The sequence below is a fragment of the Hemiscyllium ocellatum genome, chromosome 43, assembly GCF_020745735.1.
Source record: "Hemiscyllium ocellatum isolate sHemOce1 chromosome 43, sHemOce1.pat.X.cur, whole genome shotgun sequence".
NCBI lineage: Eukaryota > Metazoa > Chordata > Chondrichthyes > Orectolobiformes > Hemiscylliidae > Hemiscyllium > Hemiscyllium ocellatum.
The window spans coordinates 14,217,585-14,243,290 of NC_083443.1; the positions used below are offsets into that span (position 1 = coordinate 14,217,585).

Below are 25,706 nucleotides of genomic sequence, written 5' to 3' on the forward strand. Positions count from 1 at the left end.
TTCAATTCCAGCCTTGGGTGACTGTCTGTGTAGAATTTGTACATTCTCCCTGTGTCTGTGTGGGTTTGCTCCAGTTTCCTTCCACATCCTAAAGATGTGCAGGCTAAGTGGGTTTGCCATGGTGGATATGAGTCTGGGTAGGATGCTCTTTGTGGGGTTGGTGCATATTGAATAGGCTGAGTGGCCTCTTTCTACACAGTTGGGCTCCTATGAAGTGCCAGCCTTTTGACTAATTTATTTTTTTGACATTTGCTAGGTGGAACAAAGCTTGATTATGAATTTTAAGTCTACCCATCAGCAACTGGTCAACAATATTAGACTACTAACCTGGAGATTACACAGGTTCCTCTGGCACATCTTGCCGATCACTGCTCCAATCACCAGGACAATGGTCTCTTGGATTTCTCTGCTTGGTACCTTATTCTGAAGCTTAGCCTGTAAGGGAAGTACACCAATCAAATTAATGTTTCCAGCGCTGGTTAAATAATGCCTGACTTACTGAGGAACTATACATTATTCACTTTAGTTCACCAATTACTTTCAGTCGAATGTCACTTGAGAGATAACTTGAGATTTCCGGGAAGTTGTGATCATTCAGTTAGCACTTACCGGAAGCCAAACTTCAGCAAGTTCATGGCAAACTTTTGGATTTTCCCCAACACTGAGATTTTTTTTTCAATTGAAAGCTAATCTTCTATCATAAGCCAACCTACTCTGTCAGGTATCATCCCAATAAACCTCTGAAATGCCTCCAATGCTTTTACATCCTGCCTTAAAGGAGGAGACCAAAACTGCATTGTATTTGAGAGGTGGCCTCAATGAAAGAGAAGTTGATGGTTATATGGTTTTCATGACAGAGCTATTAGGAGGAAAGTTTGGGGTGGGGAGGTCACTCAATTGGCGTGGTGGTGTTTCATCCACACCCCCAAAAGATTGCATTCTGTGTAGACTAAGTACATGAATAGGAAAGGTTTGGAGAGCTAGGTGGACTATTTGGACTGAAGGGTCTGTTTCCATTCTGTATGACCTCTATGAAGACGCATCGATGATCGTTCTGATTGACCAACTACTGACAAACAATTTAAGAGCAAAAGTAGACCATTTGGTCCCTTGAGCTTGCTCCACCAATCAATAACATCGTAACGTCTGTTGCTGTTTCAAAACCTCCCATCCACCCTCCATTCCCCTGCCGAACAAATATCTATTTACCTCTGCCTCAAAAATATCCTTCTGAGGCAGGGACTTCCAAAGGCATGCAACCCTCTGTGAGAGAAAAAAGATCCTCTTATATCTCCGAAGAGCGTGTTAACTACTTTGAAAACAGTGCCCTGTAGCTCTCGACTCCCGCAAAGGAGAAAACATCCGTTCCATGTCCTTTTCCCTTGTCAAGACCATTCAGCATCATACACACTTTAATCATGCCACCCCCTCACCATTCTATGCCCAGTCTGTCTAACATTTCCCCATAAGCCAACCCACTCTGTCAGGTATCATCCCAATAATCCTCTGAAATGCCTCCAATGCTTTTACATCCTGCCTTATAAGAGGAGACCAAAACTGCATTGTATTTGAGAGGTGGCTTCAATGAAAGAGAGAATTGTATTCGCCCTCTCCTTCACTTTCTGTGTGAACAATACTGTATCCTCCAACCCCTCAGAATTCTGCGGTCACTCTGTTGAAATGGTACACTGCTTCCTTATTCTTCCTGCGAAAGTCAACAATTTCATATTTTCCCATATTATACTCCATATTTGAACCCACTCAGTCAACCTATTTCTACCAATCTATGGCTCAGAGGTTAACCCAGGAGCTGAGACAAAACAGTCTGTAAGTTATGAAAGCTCAGTGTCGCCATCATTACAATGTTAGATTAGATTCCCTACAGTGCGGAAACGGGCCTTTCGGCCAAACAAGTCCACACCGACCCTCCGGGTAACCCACCCAGACCTATTTCCCCTATGACTAATGCACCTAATACTATGGGCAATTTAGCATGGCCAATTCACCTAACCAGCACATCTTTGTGGGATTGTGGGAGGAAACCGGAGCACCTGGAGGAAACCCACGCAGATACGGGGAGAATATGCAAACTCCACTCAGACAGTCGCCTGAGGCTGACATCGAACCTGGGTCCCTGGTGCTATGAGGCAGCAGTGCTACCGTGTCGCCGAGGTAGCTGGTCTCATCATTTAGCTGAAGTCACATGATTTATTGGAAATGCTATTTTGACTCAATACTAAAAAAAAGACTTTCTGATCCTTTAAAAAAGCCACTTCCACACAATGAGAACATTCCACAAAATCAGTTCCCAAATAACGAAATATCAATTGAATTGCAACAGTCATTATGCTTCAGAAATGTTTTAATTTGTTGTGAAGCACTCTGATATGTCCCTATGTTGTGTAAAGTTCAATGGAATAAATGCAAGGATTTCTTCATATTTCAACTAAATGCCAACAAAGTCAGGGTTCAATTCCCGCAATGACTGAGATTATCAGGAGAGATTTTCCTTCTCAACCTCTCCTCTCATCTGATGTGTAATGACCCTCAGATTAAACCATCACTAGTCTTCTCTTTCAAATGAACATTCCTGAGACCCACCGGGACTATGGCAACTTGTATCACTGGCTTAATTCTAAAACAAACACTGGGGCCCATAATATTCTATTGTTGTTTTATGAGGCATGGAAACCAATGGCTTTGAACAAATCACAATGCGCTAGCCAACAAGAAATGTCACTGTTACCCTGTTGGCAAATCATCCATCATCAATTTATAAGTTAACATACAAAACAACTGGAGATATTTCCACTTGTATCAGTGGATAGCCATCAATAAATCCAATAAAGATTCCAGGATGACTCAGCAAGATGGCATTCAGGCAGTAGAACTGCCATGGATGGCTCTGCCAACCAGCCAAGGCATTTTGGTGTTTTTGTTTGCCATCCCTGGCTAACTCCTGTGAGAGAGTTATTCACTTAAAGCTTTGGGAACACTTATTCATTAACATGTCCTCGGCTGCTTTGGGATACGAGAAATGTAATTGCTTCGCCACTTGCGAAGATCTTTTCATCCTCGCTCTCCACTGGAGTTGTACCTGAGGACTGGAGAGAGGCAAATGTAATTCCTCTCTTCAAGAAAGGAAATAGGGAAATCCCCGGCAATCCCCAGTAAGTCTCACGTCTGTCGTCTGCAAGGTGTTAGAAAGAATTCTGAGGGATAGGATTTATGATCATCTGGAAGAGCATGGCTTGATTAAACACAGTCAGCATGGCTTTGTGAGGGGCAGGTCATGCCTCACAAACCTTATTGAGTTCTTTGAGGATGTGACTAGAAAAGTTGATGAGGGTTGAGCTGTGGATGTGGTGTATATGGACTTTAGCAAGGCATTTGATAAGGTTCCCCATAGTAGGCTCATTCAGAAGGTCAGGAGGAATGGGATTCAGGGGAATATAGCTGTCTGGATACAGAATTGGCTGGCCAACAGAAGACAGCGAGTTGTAGTAGAAGGAAAATATTCTGACTGGAAGTCTGTGGTGAGTGGTGTTCCACAGAGCTCTGTCCTTGGGCCTCTATTGTTTGTAATTTTTATTAATGACTTGGATGAGGGGATTGAAGGATGGGTCGGCAAGTTTGCAGATGACACAAAGGTTGGAGGTGTCGTTGAGAGTATAGAGGGCTGTTGTAGGCTGCAGCGGTACATTGGCAGGATGCAGAGATGGGCTGAGAGGTGGCAGATGGAGTTCAACCTGGATAAATGTGAGGTGATGCATTTTGGAAGGTCAAATTTGAAAGCTGAGTACAGGATTAAGGATAGGATTCTTGGCAGTGTAGAGGAACAGAGAGATTTTGGAGTGCAGGTACATAGATCCCTTAAAATGGCCACCCAAGTGGACAGGGTTGTTAAGAAAGCATATGGTGTTTGGCTTTCATTAACAGGGGTATTGAGTTTAAGAGTCGTGAGATCTTGTTGCAGCTCTATAAAACTTTGGTTAGACCGCACTTGGAATACTGCGTCCAGTTCTGGTCGCCCTATTATAAGAAAGATGTGGATGCTTTGGAGAGGGTTCAGAGGAGGATTACAGGATGTTGCCTGGACTAGAGGGCTTATCTTATGAGGAGAGGTTGACTGAGCTTGGACTTTTTTCATTGGAGAAAAGGAGGAGAAGAGGGGACCTAATTGAGGTATACAAGATAATAACAATTGAGGCATAGATAGAGTCGATGGCCAGAGACTATTTCCCAGGGCAGAAATGACCAACACGAGGGGTCATAGTTTTAAGCTGGTTGGAGGAATGTATAGAGGGGATGTCAGAGGCGGGTTCTTTACACAGAGAGTTGTGAGAGCATGGAATGCGTTGCCAGCAGCAGTTGTGGAGGCAGGGTCATTGGGGACATTTAAGAGACTCCTGGACATGCACATGGTCACAGAAATTTGAGGGTGCATACATGAGGATCAGTGGTCGGCACAACATCGTGGGCTGAAGGGCCTGTTCTGTGCTGTACTGTTCTATGTTCTATGTTCTATTTAGGAGTGAGAAGGATGATAAAGGGAAAGGAAGGACACTTCCCTGCAGCACCGGACCCGTTAGAGGCCACAACAGTGGCCTCTCCTGAACCCCTGGGGGACTTAACGGACTCACAGGAATTGGCAGTAGTGATGGCGAGACTTACCGCGAAGGTTGAGGCTGCGATTAAGGAGATCCATGCCCAGATCCAACCCATCATGTCCATGCACGGATGGAGGAGGTGGAGGGTCGAACCTCGGAAGTGACAATCGAGTCCCTGTCCGAACAGACAAAGGGCCTGGAACGGCAAGTGTGGACCTTGCGAGATCAGGTCGATGACCTCTAAAATCGAGATCGGAGGACAAATCCCTGGATTGTTGGGCTCCCGGAGGGTGAAGAAGGTGGGCAGTCAGTCAACTTCTTTGAACACTGGCTTTAACAGTTTGTGGGCCTTCAAATCGAGTCCAGCCAGCTGCGCATTGAAAGGGCCTATCGGGTGGCGGTGTGCAGGTCTGGGCCAATACAGCGCCCCTGCCTGGTCCTAGTGCACTTTCACACATACAGGGACAAGCAAAGAGTGATAGAAGCTTCCAGATCACTGGGGGAAAATCCACAGGCACTGCTGCACAAGGGGTCAAAAATCACGTTCTTTCAAGATTTCTCGGCAGCTGTAATTCGAAAGAGGAAGTCCTTCGATGAAGTTAAGAAGAGGCTGAGGAACCTGAGCATCCAGTACTCCATGAGGTACCCCGCAGTGCTCTGTTTCAGCCACAAGGATTCAGTTTATACGTTTGACTCGGCAGATAAACCCAAGAACTTTGTGGACACTTTAAAATAGTCCGACTGATCTGAAGAATATGGTTAATGTTTGTCCTCTTTTCCTTCTTTCCCTGTGGTTTCCCTTTTCCCTTTATTCTCTCTTCCTAATAATTTTCCTTTTTTAAAATAAAATCTTGGAATACATAGTTCCTATTATACTTTTATAACAGGATTTCATCATGGGAAAGTTAATGGGTGTTGTTTTCCTTTTTTTTGTTCATTTTCTCTTTTAGTCATACTCGGGGCTGACATGGAGCCAGGGATGGGCAGAGTGCTTATCCGGTCTTTGTCTTCTCTTGTTGATTTAAGGATCATCTCCTTGTTTACGTATTTATTTTTGATTAAGACTATGGCACAGCCAGGCCTGAAAGAGTCTTGAAGGGCGGGATGGGTAGGGTGACTGCCCCTTATGGACAGGGGAGAGTCTCCTGTTCAAGGTTTTGCAGTGGTTTTTTTTGTAGTTTTTTGGTAGCAATCGTCGTTTGTATTACGTTAGAGTAGTTTTTGCATACACAATTTTACGATTCTATGAGTCTCCATTTACTTGTGCTCGGCGCATTGCAAGCAGGGTGCTCCCTCCCGGGGGTTCAAGGGGCTCTGAAAGGGGATATGGCTAAGTGTCTTGTTAAATGGTGCACCTGAAACATCAAGGGAAGTCATTCGTCTGTTAGAAGGAAAAGTATGCTTTCCAGCATTAAGAGGGAAAGGGTTGATATCACCCTGTTGCAGGAAACCCATTTTGATGATGGAGAACACCTGAATTTACAACGGGGTTTTATGACCAGTGATTCTTTTCATTCTTTGCTACTAAAAGTAGGGGAGTGGCCATACTTATTCAGAAAAATCTTTCGTTCACATTATTAGAGCCGGTGAAAGATGAGCAAGGGCGGTTTGTGATATTTAAGGTCCTGATACTTGGGGAGGAATATGGCACCTTAAATGTCTACTGTCCCCCGGCAGATCCCCTCAAATTTTTGATTAGAGGCTTCTCTAAGCTGAGTGTCTTTTGAACACGGTACATTATTATAGGGGGGGATTTCAATTGCCTTTTGGATCTGACAGTGGACAGCTTGCCTAATTGGGCCCCCAACTATCTCTTCACAGGCCAAGCAGGTGACCCACGTATGCGAGGAGTTGGGGCTCATGGACATTTGGAGATGTCTTCACCCTACCGGCAGGGACTTCATCTTTTTTTCAAACCTGCATATATGTCACATGAGGATTGATCTTTTTCTGGCTCCTAGGACCCTTCTGGATTCGATTATGGATTGCAAAATTGTGAAAATAGGTATTGCTGATCACGCAGCAGTATATTTGGAGGTTAAGGCCAAGAGTGAGGGGTCAGGTTCACGACACTGGTGCCTGGATCTTTTCTCCTCAAAGATTCCAAATTTGTGGAATACTTTTTGAGGGAGTTTCAGGAGTTTTTGACTATCAACTCAGGCACAGCTAGTAGTCCGTCCATGCTATGGGAGACCGCAAAGGCCTTTGCTAGGGGATTAGCCATTTCCTACTCGGCTAGCCGGAAATGACAGAAGGAGGAACATGGCTGAAAGTTGCTGGGGCAGCACATTTTGTGATGCCTTCGGTGACCAAGTTATAGTGGATCACGGCCCTCCGGGTTGCCCTGAGTTCTGTACTTACACAAACCGCAAATAAAGAACTCGCTTTTGCTAAACAAAGATTGTTCAAGTATGGGGATAGGCCAGGGAAGTATTTAGTGTATCTGACTAGGAAAAAGTGTGATCTCCAATCCATTACTGCAGTTAGAGACAGCGCTGGGGTCCTTACATACAATACCAAAACGATTAACAAGGCTTTTCAGAGTTTTTACTCTGAATACTATTTGTCTGAAGGTTGCAAAGATGGGTGGGCCATAATAGAATCCTTTTTTTAAGAGCCTGGACCTCCCGGGGGTAATCTTGGAACAGGCCTCTCTCCCCAATGCCCCTGACAGTTCAGGAAATACAGGAGGCAGCTAGGCAACTTCAGTGTGGGAAAACACCTGGCCCTGATGGTCTCCCAGGTGAGTTTTATAAGGAGTTTATAGGGATTCTGTCAAGGCCGATGCTGCAAATGTACAATCACTCCTATATGCATGAATCCCTACCACCATCTTTGAGAAAAGCTAATATTTCCTTAATTCTTAAGAAGGGGAAGGTTCCTGAGGATTGTGCCTCATTCAGGCCCATCTCTCTATTAAATTCAGATTTTAAGATTCAGTGTAAGATTTTGGCGCTGAGATTGGAGAAGGTGTTGCCCTATATTGTCAAACAGGACCAGACAGGTTTTATAAGGGTTCTCTAATAATATTAGAAGCTTGCTGACTATGGTCCAAGTTTGTCAGCAACGACCGATTCAGGGGTGATTTCTTTAGACGCAGAGAAAGCATCTGACCGGGTGGAATGGCCGTATCTTTTTTATGTCCTAGTACAGTTTGGGTTGGGTGGGGTTTTTGCTAGGTAGGTGGAGGTTTTATATCACCACCCTCTGGCCACGGTCATCACCAACGGGGTGAAGTCTGGGAATTTTAGGATTGGTAGGGGTAGTCGGCAAGGCTGCCCTTCTCACCTTTGTTGTTTACGTTGGTGATAGAGCCGCTGGCAGAGGCCATTCGTCAGAACATCCACATAACCGCTCCACAAGTGGGGCCGAGGGCACACAAGATTACACTGTATCCTTGTGACGTCCTTCTGTTATTAACCTGTTGCTCATGGATAAGATGAGAATAGTTACGGACCACTGCCGGAACCCCATTGTTATTCGTATGGTCAAGGCATGGAGAGCGATGCATCAGAATGAGGGTTGTTTATGCAAGACTTCACAACTTACGTCCATAGTTGGTATGCCAGGGTTCCGACCAGGGATGACGGACTCAGGGTTCAACTAGGGGCAGCAAAAGAAGTTTCCAGTTTGGGAGACTTGTTTGACGTTATGATGTCTTTTGAGCAATTGAGCTGCAAATATGGGCTACCCGTTTTTTTTCAGGTTAGGGATTTCATCCACATCATGCTTCTCACTAAGCCCTATAAGCCCGATACAGAGAGGTTGTTGCTACGTTCCACAAGCACCCTTTTGGCTAATGCCCTCTACTGCTTGCTGGGTGGCAGGATATTAACCGGTTATGAGAGGTTTGAGAGCAAGACCTAGGAGGGAAGGTCTCTTCTGAAACATGGGAGGATATATGGGAGGGCAGGCAAAAGGTCTCAATCTGTAATAGGACATATGCTATGCAGTTAAAGTTTCTGCACAGGGTTCATTTTGCACCAGACTGTCTGGTGAAGTTTAAAAAAAGCGACATCTCCAATGTGCCCCAAACGTAAAATAAGTGTAGTCACTGCTTCTGGACATGCCACAGGCTCAGTGTTTACTGGAGCGCTGTGGCGGGAGAGATAGGGAGGGTATTGAGGACTGAAGTTAAATTAGGCCTGATATCTCTCTCCTCCTAGATCTACCGAATTTATCATTTTTAGACAGCCATGGGAAGAAACTATTTAATATTCTTACTCAATGTGCACGGAAGAATATTCTGGTGAATTGGGTCTCTATGAACCCACTGAGCTTGTTGGGATGGTGGAAATTAATTATGGAACACATTCCCTTGGATTTTTTCATAAATCTGGTGCACCACACAACAGACCATTTCTATAAGACATGGCAACCCTTCTGAGTTGTTTGGACACAGATTTGTCTGCTATCTTAACTAGGACATTCGTTTAACCAGGATAGTTAAGTTTGCTGAGCCATGGGCCTTGAAGGGCGGACTGCTGAGTTAATATGGATATATACACAATGCTCCCATTTTTGGTTTGAGAGCTCTGTGCCGAATATTGTTACTTTGTTTATTTTGTGTTCTTGCATTTGTTTGTTTGTTTGTTCTTTTATAGAGTCATAGAGATGTACAGCATGGAAACAGACCCACTTACTTATTTATTGGTGTTATTTTGCACAGTGTTTGGTTTTGCTTTGTTTTATAGGGTAGGTTAGTTGTTAGTAAAAGGTTGTTGTATTGTAATTTGCGTTCTTTTTTATTATACTGGTATTTGTTATATTTTCCAAAACTTCATATTTTTGTAAAAGGTTTTTTGTGCTCATAAAGATATTTACAAAAAAAAAAGGTTCCAGGATATCTACTTTATCCAAAGAGCGTTAGAATTGGAACTTGCATTTAGGTGAAATGGAGGCAAGTTACGATCTGCAGCAGTTTAGGGAGGCAGCTTACCCCAATCTTCTCAAGGGTAATTAGGGATATGCTCACATCCCATGATTAAATAAAAAAAACCCATGTAAGTTGCTGCTAAATAAGCATCTATGGGAGAAAGGGATGGAAGGATATGATTAGATGGAAAGAAGAGGGGTGAGTGAAGATTTGTGTGTTGTACAAGTTCTGGCATGGAACCATTGGGCCGAATGGCCTGTTTAATTGTGAATACTTTACTGTACAGGGCCTGAGGGTGCACTCCACTATAATTAATAAAATCTTCTGGACTTCAGACTTCCTGTTCAGGAAAAACTGGTGGCTCTTTACCGGCAGAAAGCAGTCGCTTGTTGGCTGCTGCCCACCTCTCCCTAAGCCTGGTGGGTCCCGAGTGATGGAAAATACGTCAATCTCGTATCATTAGATAAAGTCAGCCATCTTGTGCTCAGGCTCACCATCCAAGTATCATCTACAGAGCAACACTGTGCCAGCATTGACTAATCCTGAAACATTTCGAATGTGGTGATGATCTCAGTTCAAATCCCACCTCAGAATGTGACAGTCACAGAGGGATGTTATAATGTGTCCGAATATTGACATGTAAAAAAAAATTAAACATTGTACTGCATATCTCATACATACCAGCAGGACGTCCAAAAGTTCTTTTGAGGGGTGTGAGGTGAAGGCACTGGCATACAAGAATGTCCGCAATTGAGGAATCTGGGCATCCTTGGTGAAATCCAGGAATTCGGAGAGGGCGCTCAGTGATGACTCTGTCTGCGCTGCCGTAGCCGAGTCTATCAGGAAGGAGCTAGAATGGGACACAGACAGGACGAAGCCTTCAGTATGATCCCCAGTCTCAACAGGACTACGATTGACTATTAAATCTGCAAATTATCCAGAAATCATTTCCAAAAGAGATGTATTGAGAAAGAATTGAAGGAATCATGTTTACAAAAAGGCAAACAAGAAACAGGAACACGCCACCATTCAATAAGGTCATGGCTGATCTGATTTTAACCTCAACTTTATATTTTTGCATTTCCCTGATAATCCTTCGTCCTCAAGAATCTGCCTACCTCTGCCTTCAAAATACTTAAAGTTTCTGAAACAAAAACAAAAATTGCTAGAAAAGCTCAGCAGGTCTGGCAGAATCAGTGGAGAGAAATCAGAGATAACATTTCGGGTCGAGTGACCCATCCTCAGAATTAAAAGATTCAGTATTTGTTGCCTTTTGAGGGAGAGAATTCCAAAGACATTTAACCCTCAGAGAGAAAAAAAAAGATTTTCTCATCTCTGTTTTAAATAGTCACCCCCTTATTTTTAATCTATGACCACTTCTAGATTCTCCCACAGAGGAAACATGCTTTCAATATCCACTCTCAGGGTCTAATGTTTCAATTAAGTCACTTCAAATTTCTCTAAACTTCAGAGGATTCAGGCTTAGCCTGTCTAGTCTTTCCTCATAAGGCAATCTGCCCATTCCAGATACTGGTCCAGTAAATCCTCTCTAAACTGCTTCCAACGTATTAACATCCTTCTGTAAGTACAGTGACCAGTACTCTACACAGTACTCAAAATGCAGTCTCATAAACGTGCCGCATAACTGAAGCATAATCCCTACCCTTGCATTCAATTCCCCTTGCAATAAATCATAACATTCTATTAGTTTTCCTGATTACTTCCTGTATCTGCCATCAAAGCTTCTGTGATAAATGCACGAGAACACGCAGACGTCTCTGCATTTCAGAGTTCTGCATCCCAGAGTTCTGCATCCTCTCATTATTTAGATGATATGCTTCTTTTCTATTCTTTCTGCCAAGATGGACAATTTCCCACTTTCCCAAACCATATTCCATTTGCCAGATCTTTACCCACTCACTTAACCTATCTACATCTCATCCACTTCACAACCCACTTTCCTCCCTGCCTTTGCTTTATCAAATCTAGCGACCAGACCTTCAATCCCTTCATCTGAACCATTTATATAAGCTGTAAAGAATTGTCACCCCAACCTAACCTCTATGGTCTGAAAAATATCCACATATTCCTACTCTGTTTCTGTTAGTGAAATAACTTTCTATCCGTGCCAATGTTACCCTCTATGCTATCAGCTTTCATTTTTCACAGTTACTTTTGATGTGGCACCTTAACAAATGCCTTGGGAAATCTAAATATAATATCTTACTGGTTCCCCTTTATATCTAGCTCAAGTTATTTCTTCAAAGAACTCTAATAAATTAGTTAACATACTATCCCTTTGACAAGACTATATTGGCTATGCCTGATTACCTTGAATAATCCAAATGTCCTGTTATGACACCTTTAACAATAGCTGCTAATATTTTCTAAAAAAACTGATATTAAGCTAACTGGCCTGCAGTTTTCTGCTTTCTGCTTCCGCCCTTTTTAAATAAAGAAATTAAAGCTATTTTCCAATCTGAAAGAGCCTTCCCTGAATCTAATGACTTTAAAAACCAATGTATCAACTATTCCATCAGCTACTTCTTTTAAGACCCTAGGATGAAATCTGTCAGGCTCTGAGGACTTTTCAACTCACATTTCCAACAATTAGTATGACTTCCCTGTGAAATAACTCAACAGAGGCTGATATCCAGTCCAGACCGGGGACGAATAATAATTTCCTTCCTTAAAAGGCATTACTGAACCAGATGGCTTTTATTGAATTCAAATTCCACCATCTGCCATGACAGGATTCGAACCCAGATGTTCAGAACATTACCTAGGTCTCTGGATTAACATCCCAGCGATATTACCATTAGACTATTACCCGTCCCTCCATTTTGTCTCCATACATTTCCCCATATCATCACCATAGTGTATGACACTTGTTATCAGATCACTCCTCTCTCCTGCCTGACACATTCTCTTTGCTTCACTCTGATCCTAAGTCCCTGGCTTTTGACTTTATGATGCAAGGTCATTGATGAGGAGTGCTTGTGTTTCTTTCTGTACACATTCCTGCCTGGTCTTTTGGGTCCTCTCAGCATTTCAGGGTTTACAACTTCTACAGGAACATGCTTCATTCAGGGACTAGCACCTCCACCACCACCCCCCCATCTCCCCACCCCCCCAATCCCCCCCCTCCCCCAACCTGGCCGCAACTGCCACTGACTGTTCTGCAATGTCTCCAAGATTTTATTTGGATTGTCACCTCGTCCTTATTTCCCCCTGGGATGACAGTGTCAATGGCCAGCCAACATTCATTACCCATCCCTAACTGACCATGAACTGAGTGGTTTACTGAGCCATTTCTGACATCAGTTAAGAGTGGTACGGGAGTCAGTGATTGGCACTGCTGCCTCACTGTGCCAGGACCAAGGCTCATTTCCAGTCCTGGGCAACTGTGTGGAGTTTACACAATTTTCTCTGAGTGCTCCGGTTTCCTCCCACAGTCCAAAGATGTGCAGGTTAGGTGGATTGGCCGTGCTGAACTGCCCCTAGTGTCCAGGGATGTGTAGGCTAGGTGGGTTAGCCAGGATAAAGATGGGGTGGGTCTGGGTGGGATACTGTTCGGAGGATCAGTGTGGACTCAATGGGCCAAATGGGCCACACTGTAGGGATTCTGTGATTCTAAGAGTCATTACGTTGCTGTCGACCTGTAGTCACATGCAAGCCAGGTCAGGTGAAGACAACATATTTCCTTCATGCAGGGGATTAATGAGTCGGATGTGTTTTTACAATGTTTGTGAGTTTCATGATCACCATTAAGACTAGAATTAAATTGTCAAATTTTTTAAAAGAATATTAAATAATTAACAATCTTAAAGAATGCAAACTCCCGTGCTGCAGTTTGAACACATTTTCCCAGCATTCACCTCAGCATTACTCAAGTGCTACTAACACTGCAACACCACCTCCCTCTGCCAATCTGCCAAGAGATTCCTAAGTGTGTGTTCATTTATAACGATGAATGGAAAACAGACCATTAACTCACATTTCAGTGTCTCCTGCTTTCTTTAGCAAGTTCAGAATATCAATCTTCTTTGCTTCTCTCAGTAGTTGAACAAAAGCCAGGAAAGTCCTTGTTGTGGATACTTTATAAAGATCTTGCAGGGCAGTCTTTTTATTGAGGCTTTTCAAATAATCACTTGCCTTAAAGAGAAACAGAATAAATCTCTCATCATAGGGTTCCGACTGCTGGATCTTATCAGTTCAACTTAAAGGAACTCAGATGTGGCACTTGCTCAGATGCAGACATGGGGAGGCTGTTAACACCGCAGCCACCACACCATTTAAGAAGCATAGAATCCCTACAGTGTGAGAGCAGGCCATTCAGCCCATTGAGTCCACACTGACCCTCCATAGAGCATCCCATCCAGACCCTGTAACCCTGCATTTCCCATGGACAAACCATCTATCCTGCACATCTTCCAACTGTGGGAGGAACCCAAAAAGCCCAAGCACACACGAAGAGAATGTGCAAATTCACACAGACTGTTTTCCACGGCTGGAATCGAACCCAGATCCCTGGCGCTGTGAAGCAGCAATACTAACCATTGAGCCACCTTGCTAGTTTCTCACTCTTACGACTGCCCAGAGGTTCATTACAAGGATTTACAGATTGATAATCAAACAGTTTGGCCATGTTATGGCTCACCTTTGTGAAGTGCCCAGTCCTGAGGTAAGACTTGAACCCACGACTTTTATCCCAGAGTATAGACACTACCACCTCGCACCACAGCATCTCCACTTTAGCAATAGCCACCAATGCAAAAGGTGACTGTTAAAGGCATGTAAAATTATACCAATAAGCCAGAGCCCTCTCCAGTCTGGACAAAACAAGGCGTCAGAGGAAATTGTGACATTGAAGAATATTTATCCCTCAATCAGTATCACAAAAAAAAATCACCTGGACATTTCTGTTTATGGGATCTTGCTGTGTATGAATAAGCTGCTTTCTTTTTTACAGTGAAAGACTTCTGGGGTGCTTCATTGGCTGAATAACTTTGTGGGATGCCCTTTGATCATAAAGATTTCTCCAGAAATGTAACTCTTCACTTATCTTTTATGTGACCATGAGCCTTAATGTCCATTTTGGTCAATCTCCCAGTGGCATTTCTACAGTTGTAGCCTTCAGATGAATTACATTTAAAATGTGAGAGAAATAAGCAGGTCATGAGTTTGGCCATTTTAAAGTCAAAACATTTTGTTCCTATTTTTCTAATATACTTTGATTTGATATTACTGTTCATGGTTAAATTGCAAAATTTAATGCAACTTGGAAGTTGTTAGGAACAGAGCTTAAACATTTGTTGCTGGAAAAGCGCAGCAGGTCAGGCAGCATCAAAGGAACAGGAGAATCGACGTTTCGGGCATAAGCCCTTCTTCAGGAATCATTCCTGAAGAAGGACTTATGCCCAAAACGTCGATTCTCCTGTTCCTTTGATGCTGTCTGACCTGCTGCGCTTTTCCAGCAACACATTTTTAAGCTCTGATCTCCAGCATCTGCAGTCCTCACTTTCTCCTAGTTATTAGGAACACAATTGGGAGATGCAAGGTTAAAGCACAGAAGCACCACCAGTGGTGGGAAGATGTAATTACAGCAGGCCCCATTCAAGTCTTTGCCACTTCTCGACTTGACAGTTTCAATGCACTGAATGGACACCCATTTTCCACCTTTGATAAACTAAAGCTCATCCAAACCTCTCCGGGCCTGTTCCTCCACTACTTCCATGCTTACTGACCCTACACAGGGTTCACATGAGCAATGATGAAAGTTTACAATTCTCATCTTTGTTTTCAAACCTCTCCAAGGCTTCACACCTTCTGTCTCTATGTAACCTCCTCCAGGTTATAATCTTCCAATATACTCGACTTCTTTTAATCTGTCCACTGCTTCCCCCTGCCCTAGGCCCAAAATGCTGGAATTCCTCCAAAAAAAATCCATATCTCCTTTGTCCATAAGTCCTTAAAGCCTTCCTCTTTGATCAAGCTTCTGGCAATTTTTCACATAACTGGCAGTGTAAAATTCTGTTCTTCAAGTACTTTTACTAATAAAGATGCCACATAAATGGAAATGGTTGTGCCAGGTTGACATAGTAAGGTTCCAGTATAACAATGTTAATATTTGAATATATGCATGGGTAGGCCCCTCAATCTCTTCAGCCTGCTCTCCCATTCATTAAGATCATAGCTGAACTGATTATTCTTCATTCAGACAACACGGATAACCTTTTACCCTGCTGCTTATCAAGAATCTTTCATAGGATTACAGAATTGAGATGCAGGCGGCTATTTGGCCCATTGTGTAAACATGAGCTCTCTGATTGAGCTTTATGACTTCAAGCCATTCTTGGGCTCCACCCCCCACATGTCTCATCACATTGTTTCTGAGCGAATAGCCTGACGCTTTCCTCTTCAAAGTCTCGACTGAAGTTGTCTCCACTACACATTGACGTTGTGCCTTTCAGGCTCCAACTACTCACCGTATCAAGCTTTCACAGTTCCTGTACCAGCTTCTGTCAATTATTGTAAATTTGTAACAAACACAGAAATTGCTGGAAAAACTCAGCAGGTCTGGCAGCACCTGTGGAGAGAAATCACATTTAAAGTTTCACCTCTCCTCTAAGAGAAGGTTATTGGACCCGAAACGTTAACTCTGATTTCTCTCCACAAATGCTGCCAACCTGCTGAGCTTTTCCAGCAATTACTATTTTGGTTTCTGATTTCTAACATCTGCATTTCTATAGGTTTTTGCTTTAAATTTGTGCTCCCCCCACTTCATTCTTAATCACTTAGTGAGTGGGAACTGTTTTTCCCAATCCAATCTGTCCATACCCTTTGTGATTTTGAAAAGATCTATCAAATCTCCTCTTAGCCTTATCCAGTCCAGGAAGAGGCCATTCGGCCCATCGACTCTGCAGGACCCTCCAAAGGGCGTCCCATCCAGCTTTTGACTTTAACTCCATATTTCCCATGGCTAATGCACCCAGCCAGCACATCCCTGTTTACTATGGGGCAATTTAGCATGGCCAATCCACTTAAGCTAATCTTTGGACTATGGGAGGAAACCAGAGCACCTAGAGGAGCCCCCTCCTCAGATGTGTGAACCCCACACAGACAGGTGTCCGACGCAGACAGTGGAATTGGACCTGGGTCCCTAGGGCTGTGAGGCAGCAGTGTTAACCACTGAGCCACTGTGCCATCCATAACTGAAGTGGTTCTTATCTCTGGAACTATTCTTGCAAACCTCTTCTGCCCTTTATCCAATATTCTCCCTACAGTATGGAGCCCACAATTATAGATGATACACCTTACAAATAGTAAGGTTGTGGAATGCCCTGCCTGCATCAGCAGAGGGCTCACCAACATTAAGGGCATTTAAATGGTCTTTGGATAAACATATGGATGATAATGGAATAGTGTAGATTAGATGGGCTTTAGATTGGTTTCACAGGTTGGCACAACATCGAGGGCTGAAGGGCCTGTACTGCACTGTACTGTTCTATGTTTTATGTCTATGTTCTATGTTCAAATGAGGTGTAATGAGTATCTTTTGCAGGTCCAGCATAAGCTCTTTGTTCTTCTAATCTATGTACTGACCAATAAGCTGATAAAGCATATTCTTTATTAACTACTTTCCCCACATTTAATAGAATATGTAATTATACACCCAGGGTCCTGCACACCTTTTAGATTGCTACATTTCATTTGATATTACAGCTTTAAAACAGAGATGATCAAGAATTATTTTTCTTAAGAGGCCATCGATCTATGACAGTCACTTCCCCAGAAGACACCTGGATACTGAATCAAGGAGGAGATAGATAGCTTTTTAATTAGAAATGGGTTGAAAGATTATGGGGAATGGGCAGAAAGGTGGTCATGGCGAGATCAGCGATGAACACAGGAAATGGTGGAGCAGAGTTGAACTGCTTCTAATTCTGACGTTCTTAAAATTCAGCTTCCCCTGTGTTTTCAGGAAGATCATTCCAAAGATTCATGAACCTTTGGAGGAAAATGATTTCTCCTCATCTCTGCTTTAAATGGGTAAGCACTTATTTTGAAACCGAGACCCTTACTTTTCGATTTTCCCATCCTTTCCGCATGTACCCAATCAAGATCCCTCAGGACATTTAACAATAAATTTACAATGGAAACATATACATCATTCTATCCCTGCACTTTAATCCCTGTCATACTTTATTTCTCCCCAGCAGTCATGTCTCCAACTCAATCTTTGTGACTCCCAGGCCTGGAATATTTTGGAATATAATTACAGTGTTAGATTGAAATTTATTTTCTTCAACTGATCCATAATGCATGGGATAAATCTGCATTAGTTCCACAGAAATCTGTTGTCTCTTCAATTTCACCACACCCCACATCAGCCATCTCTTGCATTCTGCATTTATATGGAGCCCAGTAGACCAGGCCCACTTCCATTACTTCATGGCAATTGTGTTTATCAATTTATTTATTTCTCTGCCCTGAGCCCTGTGTTATATCAGCGATCTTCATCATTTTTAATGTGACATCTGAATCTATTACACTGAAAAGTAAAAAGCCTCCACTTTAGGACCTTATTAAGCATGCAGTACTTACTGTGCATAAATGATGAATTGAGGGCTTCAAAGATTAGTTTTCATAACGTCCATACCATAGGGAGAATTAAAAATGAGTTAGGTTTAATCCTCATGTATCTAGGTTGGTCTTGTTTCCACTGGAGTTTAGGAAAGGGAGGGCTGACCTTTTTTGAAGTGTATCAGATCCTGAATGGTCCTGACATGGTGGACATAGAATGGAGGTTTCCTCTTCAGGGTGAGTCCAGAAATAAGAGGCACCGTTTTAAAATCAGGTGCAGATATGGACCCTGTTGGACAAACACTCTTTTAGGTCAGATAGGTAGAGAATTTTGTTTTTGATGTTTGCGCAACTTTGGAACCCTGTGCTTCAGAATATTTTTAAGACATAGGTAGACATGTTCCTGTTAGATAGGAGTCAAAGAAAATGGCGACCAGGTGGTGGGGAGGGGGAGAATTCAAGCACAAACAGAATAGCCATCACTTTATGGTGAAGTATGGTGAAGTAATCTCGAGGGCCTGAATGGCCTATTTTGTATACTTAAGTATTCGGTTTCCAGTTTAACAGTTTCTTATGCACCAGGGTATCTTAATAACTGTTGGTAAATTCGCATACAAGTTCCAGCTGGCAGGATTGATGTGGAGATTTGTAATTTCTACACTCCATTTGGAACATTCTGATTTCCTGTATTTATCCATTTTTCCATCTCCTCCTGTCTGTTCATCAATCTCTCTGTCCCTGGCCCTTCCCTTTAAAAAAAGATCAAACTCCATCCACTACCAAAATTGCACTTTACTGTTAATCAGGATTCTTTTTTCCCCCATGTTACATTTCATAGACTTTTGAGTACAGCTATATCTTAACTCATGACAAGGTCACGTCCCACTGCCCTCTGTTTGGAACCACATAACAGGCAGAGCTTAAAAGCTTGTAATCGCAAGTGAAAACAGTCAATGCTACAAACATGAAGTAGCTCAGTCAGCATCTGAGAAAAGTAGATTCTAAGTTTTAGGTGCATTCACTTAGGAAGGGTCTGGATCCAGAATGAAATGATCTCTGTTCCCTACCTAGTTGCTGACTGACAGTCTGTGTACTTTCACAGTTCCCCATTATGTAAATTTATTTGAGGTTTTTAATAAATATCTGTTCATGGGATGTGAGCTGTGCTGGTTGGTCCAGCATTTATTGCCCATTCCTACACATAGACAGCCTTACTGATGTTAAGGGGGTCCTACTCTCTCCTTAGTTACTCCTCAGTTCTGTCCTTTTGGATTCTCCTTAACCTTATCTGCCAAAGCTATCTCATATCCTCTTTTTGCCCTCCTGACTTCCCTCGAGTGTACTCCTACTGATCCTTCACTCCTGTAGGGATTCACTCGATAGCAGGGATTAATTAATTTAGGATATCTGGTTGGCATGGACGAGTTGGAACCAAAGAGTCTGTTTCTATGCTGTACATATCTTTGACTCTATGTCTCTAAGTTGGCGGTGAGCTGCCTTCATGAACTGCTGCAGTCCTTGGGGTGTCAGTACATTCACAGAACTGCAAGACTTTCACTTTTCAAAATAAGACCTAACGATGGTGAAAAGTGAATGTAAAACACAAACCGCATTTTGAAATCTCATGTAATAAAGGTGAATTTATTCTAGTTAGTTACTCTGAAGCAGTGACCTTGACTATAATCCAATTTTTCAACTAAGAGTCATGTCTTTTTTATCAGTTGATAGATTTTCTTTTGTGCTTCAAAGTGTATTGTGTCAATGAAACAACTGCGCATAGGCCATTAATCCATCACCAAGTCACTCTTTATTTACATGTACACAGTACCTGTACATGGACTCTCGAAACGTTGACCCTCCTGCTTCTTAGATGCTGCCTCATCAGCTGTGCTTTTCCAGCATCACACTTTTCGACTCTGACCAGCTAGCTCAGAGCCAGTCCTTGGAGTGAAAAGAATCTGAGACTCTTGTTTATGTCCATCAGCCAGGACTCCCTGATTGGCCAAGATTAACAGCCCCAGTCGGGGATCTCATACTCAATGAGATCCACCTGATCCTCATTCCAATCACTACACTCCAGTTTTGGCAGTAGCATGTTTGTATTATTAATTACTTGCAAAGTGCAGTGCCTGTTGCTATAGGGATAAACATGGTGGCCATTTTGCAACAGCCAATAGCAATGCGCTGAACTACCGGTTCAGAATATTGGAAGAGGAGGCAGTTCTATCGCCCATTAACCTGATTTACAATTCATTGCAACCAGGTTGAACTCTGAAGAAATTCCATTGATCAGCATTTGCCTTAAAGACTTAGTTGCCAAATGCAAATTCTAAATTTGCACATGACACAGATTTGGGGCGGGGAGGGGGGACAGAACTATAGTCAATTCTGAAGAGGACTACAACAAATTACAGGAGGCCATTAATCAACTTGCTGAACAGGCAAATACAGTTCAACGCCGATAAACATGAGCTCACACATTTCGAAAGGAAGAAAGGTCATTGCTTAGAATGTGCAAGGGCACATAGGGTGGAGGAGCAAGGATATCTTTTGAGTTTTTAAAATTAATTCACAGGGTGTGGATGTAGCAGGCTAGGCCAGTGTTGAAGCTCTGCAATCTACGGGATGGAAGTATGCACACACAATGCTAAAATAGAACTACAATCTTATTCTTCAGTTCGCCGCCCAAAGATAGCCTTGATCCACAGCAACACCATTCCCACCACAGCTAAGGCAATATGGCAGTTCCCAAATCCACTGCAGATGGAATGGAGATCAAAATCCAATGCTGTTAACATCAATCTAATCCACATCAACAATCCAGCTTTCTCCTCCTTTTCTCTAATATATGCTCCATATTGAGCTTCATCCATTGCCCATCTATTTATTCCAATGATGTCCTTCAAAAGCTCTGCATCAAATTCCTCGGAGTTTACAATGCTCCCAGGTCTCGTATCATCCATAAATTTTGTAACTGAACCCTGCACCCTCAGGGCTAGATCATTAAGATACATCAGAAAGAGCAGGGGTTCTAACACCAAACCTTAGGGAACTCACTCCCGTCCAAACGCCATCCACCACTGACAAAGTTCTGTTTCCTGTCTCTCCATCAGCTTAGTATCTGTGTTGCTACCCTGCATTATTCCTCGAGCTATAACTTTGCTCACAAGTCTGCTTGTGTAGCACTGACTAAACACCTTCTGGAAGCCCGTGTACAGCTCATTAACAATATTATACAAATAAACCTTCTTCAGACAACTTCTGATTTGTTGTTTCACAAAGTTATGCCACAACAGTGGGTGGCACGGTGGCCCAGTGGTTAGCACTGCTGCCTCACAGCGCCAGAGACCCGGGTTCAATTCCCGCCTCAGGCGACTGACTGTGTGGAGTTTGCATGTTCTCGCCGTGTCTGCGTGGGTGTGCTCCGGTTTCCTCCCACAGTCACAAAGATGTGCGGGTCATGAATTGGTCATGCTAAATTGCCCGTAGTGTTAGGTAAGGGGCAGGTCGGTGTGGACTTGTTGGGCCGAAGGGCCTGTTTCCACACTGTAAGTAATCTAACAGGAATCAAAACAAGCATGTAGATTTTGAAAGCAAAGCAATAGTGTCACAGTATCAATTCAAAGTTTTGTATAAAATAAGGAAATGATATAGGATTTTAAAATGGAGACATTTTTGTATTCTGGTCCAATTAATTCCCAACTTTTAACCTGTAAACTAAAGACTTTGTCTTTGCAGTAGCAAAGGAGATAGTTAAACACATATGTGCACATGTATGTGTTGTGCGTGTGGTTCATGCGTGTATGTGCGCGAGTGTACGTGGGTATGTATGTGTGCACGTGTGTGTGCACATATGTATGCGTGTGAGAGTGTACGTGTGTATGTACGTACGTATGTGTATGTATGTGTGTGTGCGCACGGCCCTGTCCAGGCATAATAGACAAACGTCCTGAATAATATTAATCATACAGTCAAGAATAACATGTGGATTTCTACAACATCGATATTCCAATGTCTTTTACCTTTTGCTGTGTAATCAATGTTGTAATGTGGGATATCCTGCAGCCAATTTATAAACAGAAAGTTCCCAAAGTAACAAGGTGATCAGTTTCATGTTGCTGACTGAGGTTAAGACACCATGAAAATTATTGATTAAGACACCATGAAAATCGCTCCTTCTCTTCAGTGAATAGGGCCATGGGCTCTTTTACATTCACTGAGTTCAGCTTCTATCAGAAAGAGGACACTAAACATACAGGCGTGAAGTCAGGGTGAATTGTGTGATCAAACCTCTGCAGTGCCCAGTGAACCTTTTGACTCAGGCATAGGTGCACCTGAGTGAGCCACAGCGGGTGCAATACCTAAACATGCCAAGTCCGACCATTCATTGTCAAACCTGACCATAATAGTTTCACAGTAATATAGTGAAAGTTTTGCAGAGATCCCGAGAAAGTCAGTGTTCTGAAAAGTAGGCAAGAAATTATTCACACGGTATTTGCATGATATGATATCAGACGTTATCAGCATCATGAAAGGCTAATGCTTTGAATATCTTTAAGACTTAGTGCGTCGGAGTGTTACTGCAGGGCTTTGTTTGGTTTCCTTTTGCACATTTGCTCAGGTCAAAGTTTTGGGAATGCATTTCAATTCCAATTTTGTTTTGGCTTTATGTTGTGTGTTTGCATTGGGTTTGTAGTTAAAGTCTAGAATTTTGTTTAATATTTTGAAGAGAGCTTTTTTATCCTTTTTAGAGGCAAGGCTGGAGCCTTGACTGTGTGACTAATTTCCCTTACTTTGAAGCTATTCATTAAATAATACAATAAGGCTGGCGATCTTAGGTGCATCACTTCCAAGTCACATACCATCCTGACGTTGACCCTTACTTCCATTTAGCACCAATGCAGAACCCTGCAAGCCCTAGCACTGGGGCAAGTGCCATCATCTCATGGATAGTCAAGAGGAAGACTAACCACTGTTTTCTCATGGGCAATGGGGGATGGTCAATAAATGGCATCTATACCAGTGAGACCCACATACTAATCTTTCAGAATTTATATTTGTTGAGGATCTTACTCAATGTGTGTGACACAATTTCATCCAATCACAGCTCAACCAGTCATCAGGAGGTGAAAAAAAAATCAATCATGTGACGGTCCAAAGAATCTCAGACCAGAAGGACAAGGGCAGCAGATTCATGGCAACACCTCCAAGTTACCCTCCAAGCTGACACCACATCCACTCTGTCCAGCACCGCCACTCAGTAGTTAGCGTGTGACTAACTACAAGATGCACTGCTGAAATTCACCGCTGTGCCTTAGACAGCGCCTTCCTAACTCATGACCACTTCCATCTAGAAGGACAGGGCAGCAGACAAAACCGCCATTTGCAAGTTCCCCGGCGAGCCACTCACCATTCTGACTTGTAAACATATCGCCATCCCTTCAGTGCCATTGGGTCAAAATCCTGGAACTCTCCCCAACAGTTCTATGGGGCCACCTACACAAATGGACTGCTGTACACCCCATCATCACCTTCTGAAAGACAGCTCGAGGGGGACAATAAATACCAGCCCAGGCAATGACGCCCAGATCCCGTAACTAAAGATGATGATGGTACTGTCCCTATCTCTGGGAAATCAGCTCTAGTTCCAGGATCGACGTCAGGATTTGAATTTGACTCATTTATTGTCACATGTACTTAATACAAAATACAGTGAAAAGTGTAAATTGTCATCATGCATCGGCACCATTTTGACTAACTTAAAAATAAATAAAGATAATAAAAGAATTTTTTTTTAAAAGATAACTTAAATAGAGTCCACATTTCCAACACCGTTGATAGCTGCCTCCTCACTGCAGCCACAGAGATCTGCTCTAGCTTTCACCGGCCACCACTATATCACTGCCATAATCCCATGATGGCCACGGAAGAACTATAGAGTGTGAACAATCCAGGAGTCCTTCAGCTTTGCTGGTGGTGGTCAGTATCCTGCCTAGCCAGAACTGTGCAGCAGCTGTGATACCCTGGTCTCCCCACATGAACAAATAGCACGAGCAAATGTTACCAACATTCTGAAGGTAAAAATAAAGTCTCCAAGTGACGCTTAGGAAGGCAACAGATAGATAGAGGGAATGGTTCATGAGAATGGTTTGAGGGATGAGGAACCTCCATTATAAAGATAGATCAGAGAAGTTCAAACTTGCTTTCCTTGAAGAGAGAGGAGATCAGATCGAGTGATTAAAAATCCAGAAGGCTCTGAACAGAGTAGATAGGAAGAAACTGTTCTGAGTGCTGAAAGGATCAAGAGTGAGAGGACACAGATTTAAAGTAATTATAAGAGAAGCAAAGTGATAGAAGAAAAAACAAATTCACTTAGTGAATGGTTAAGGTCTGGCCTGCGAATGTGGTAAAGTCAAGTTCAATTGAAACATTCAACAGACAATTTGACGGTTATTTAGAAAGAACGTGCAGGGTTACAGTCACTCCCTTCTAATGAGTCCTGCTCTCAAATGATGCGCCTGTGCAAGGCCTGGTGATGTTTTGCAATACTTTTAAAAGGTGCCATGTAAATGAAAACAGTTGCTGTTTAATAAACAAACTCTGCAGCTCCCCAAACCTCTAAATGAGGACATTTCTCCTCACCTCAGTCCTAAATGGCCAGCCCCTTATCCTGAGATCATATGCACATTCTCTGCCTGGTTAATCAGCCTCTCAGCATTCACCATGTCAATCCTCGAATAATTATTCTGTATTCCAATTAGCTTGCTGCTCATTCTTCAGAACTTCAGTGGATATAGTCCTTTTTTTGTTCAATATCTCTTCATCAAACAATATTTTGATCCTTGGGATTAATCTAGTGAACCTTTGTTCTAAGGAAAGTGTACCCTTTGAATAAGGAGACCAAAACTGAACATAGTATTACATGCACAGTCTCTTTAATTACAGCAAAATGCCTTTACACTCACTCCCTTGTTGAAAGGCTAATGTACCATTTCCCTTCCTAATTGCTTGTTATCCTGGAATGTTAACTATCTATGAGTCATGTGCAAGGGCAGCCAGGAATGGAATTCTGGTTTGCTACATTTTTCCAGCACTGTGGTTAATAAATTGCATATTTCCCACAATACATTCCATTTGCTACTAAATTGCACACTCACCTAACCATCCCACACTCCTTTGCAGCCTCTTGGCATCCTTTTAACAGCTTTTACTTTAGCATTCACTGTGGCTCAGTGGTTAGCACTGCTACCTCACAGCACCAGGGTCCCAGGTTTGATTCCAGCCTTGGGTGACTGTCTGTGTGGAGTTTGCACATTCTCCCCGTGTTTGTGTGGGTTTCCTCGGGGTGCACTGGTTTCATCCCACAATCCAAAGATGTGCAGGCCAGGTGAATTGGCCATGCTAAATTGCCCATAGTGTTAGGTGCATTAGTCAGAGGGAGGGTTGGTTTGGACTTGTTGGGCTGAAGGGCCTGTTTCCGCACTGTAGGGAATCTAAACTAATTCGCTCCTGGATACATTACATCCAATCCTCTTATCTAATTCAATGATAGGGATTATAAATAGCTGAGACCCCAACACTGATCCCTTTGACATCATACTTATTCCAATTTACCAATCTGAAAAACATCTTTT

At 42.8% G+C, this 25,706-nt stretch overlaps 1 protein-coding gene across 1 annotated transcript in view; it reads right to left on the reverse strand.

Moving 5' to 3' along the window:
- The window catches only part of LOC132834934 (microsomal triglyceride transfer protein-like), a 102,958-nt gene that overhangs the window by 29,459 nt on the left and 47,793 nt on the right, over positions 1 to 25,706 (reverse strand). Inside the window, exons 8-10 of the mRNA XM_060854097.1 lie at positions 13,484 to 13,641; positions 10,168 to 10,336; positions 328 to 435 (exon numbers count right to left, since the gene is read on the reverse strand). Coding sequence (XP_060710080.1) covers positions 328 to 435; positions 10,168 to 10,336; positions 13,484 to 13,641 — 435 coding nt within the window. The remainder of the gene's footprint in view (positions 1 to 327; positions 436 to 10,167; positions 10,337 to 13,483; positions 13,642 to 25,706) is intronic.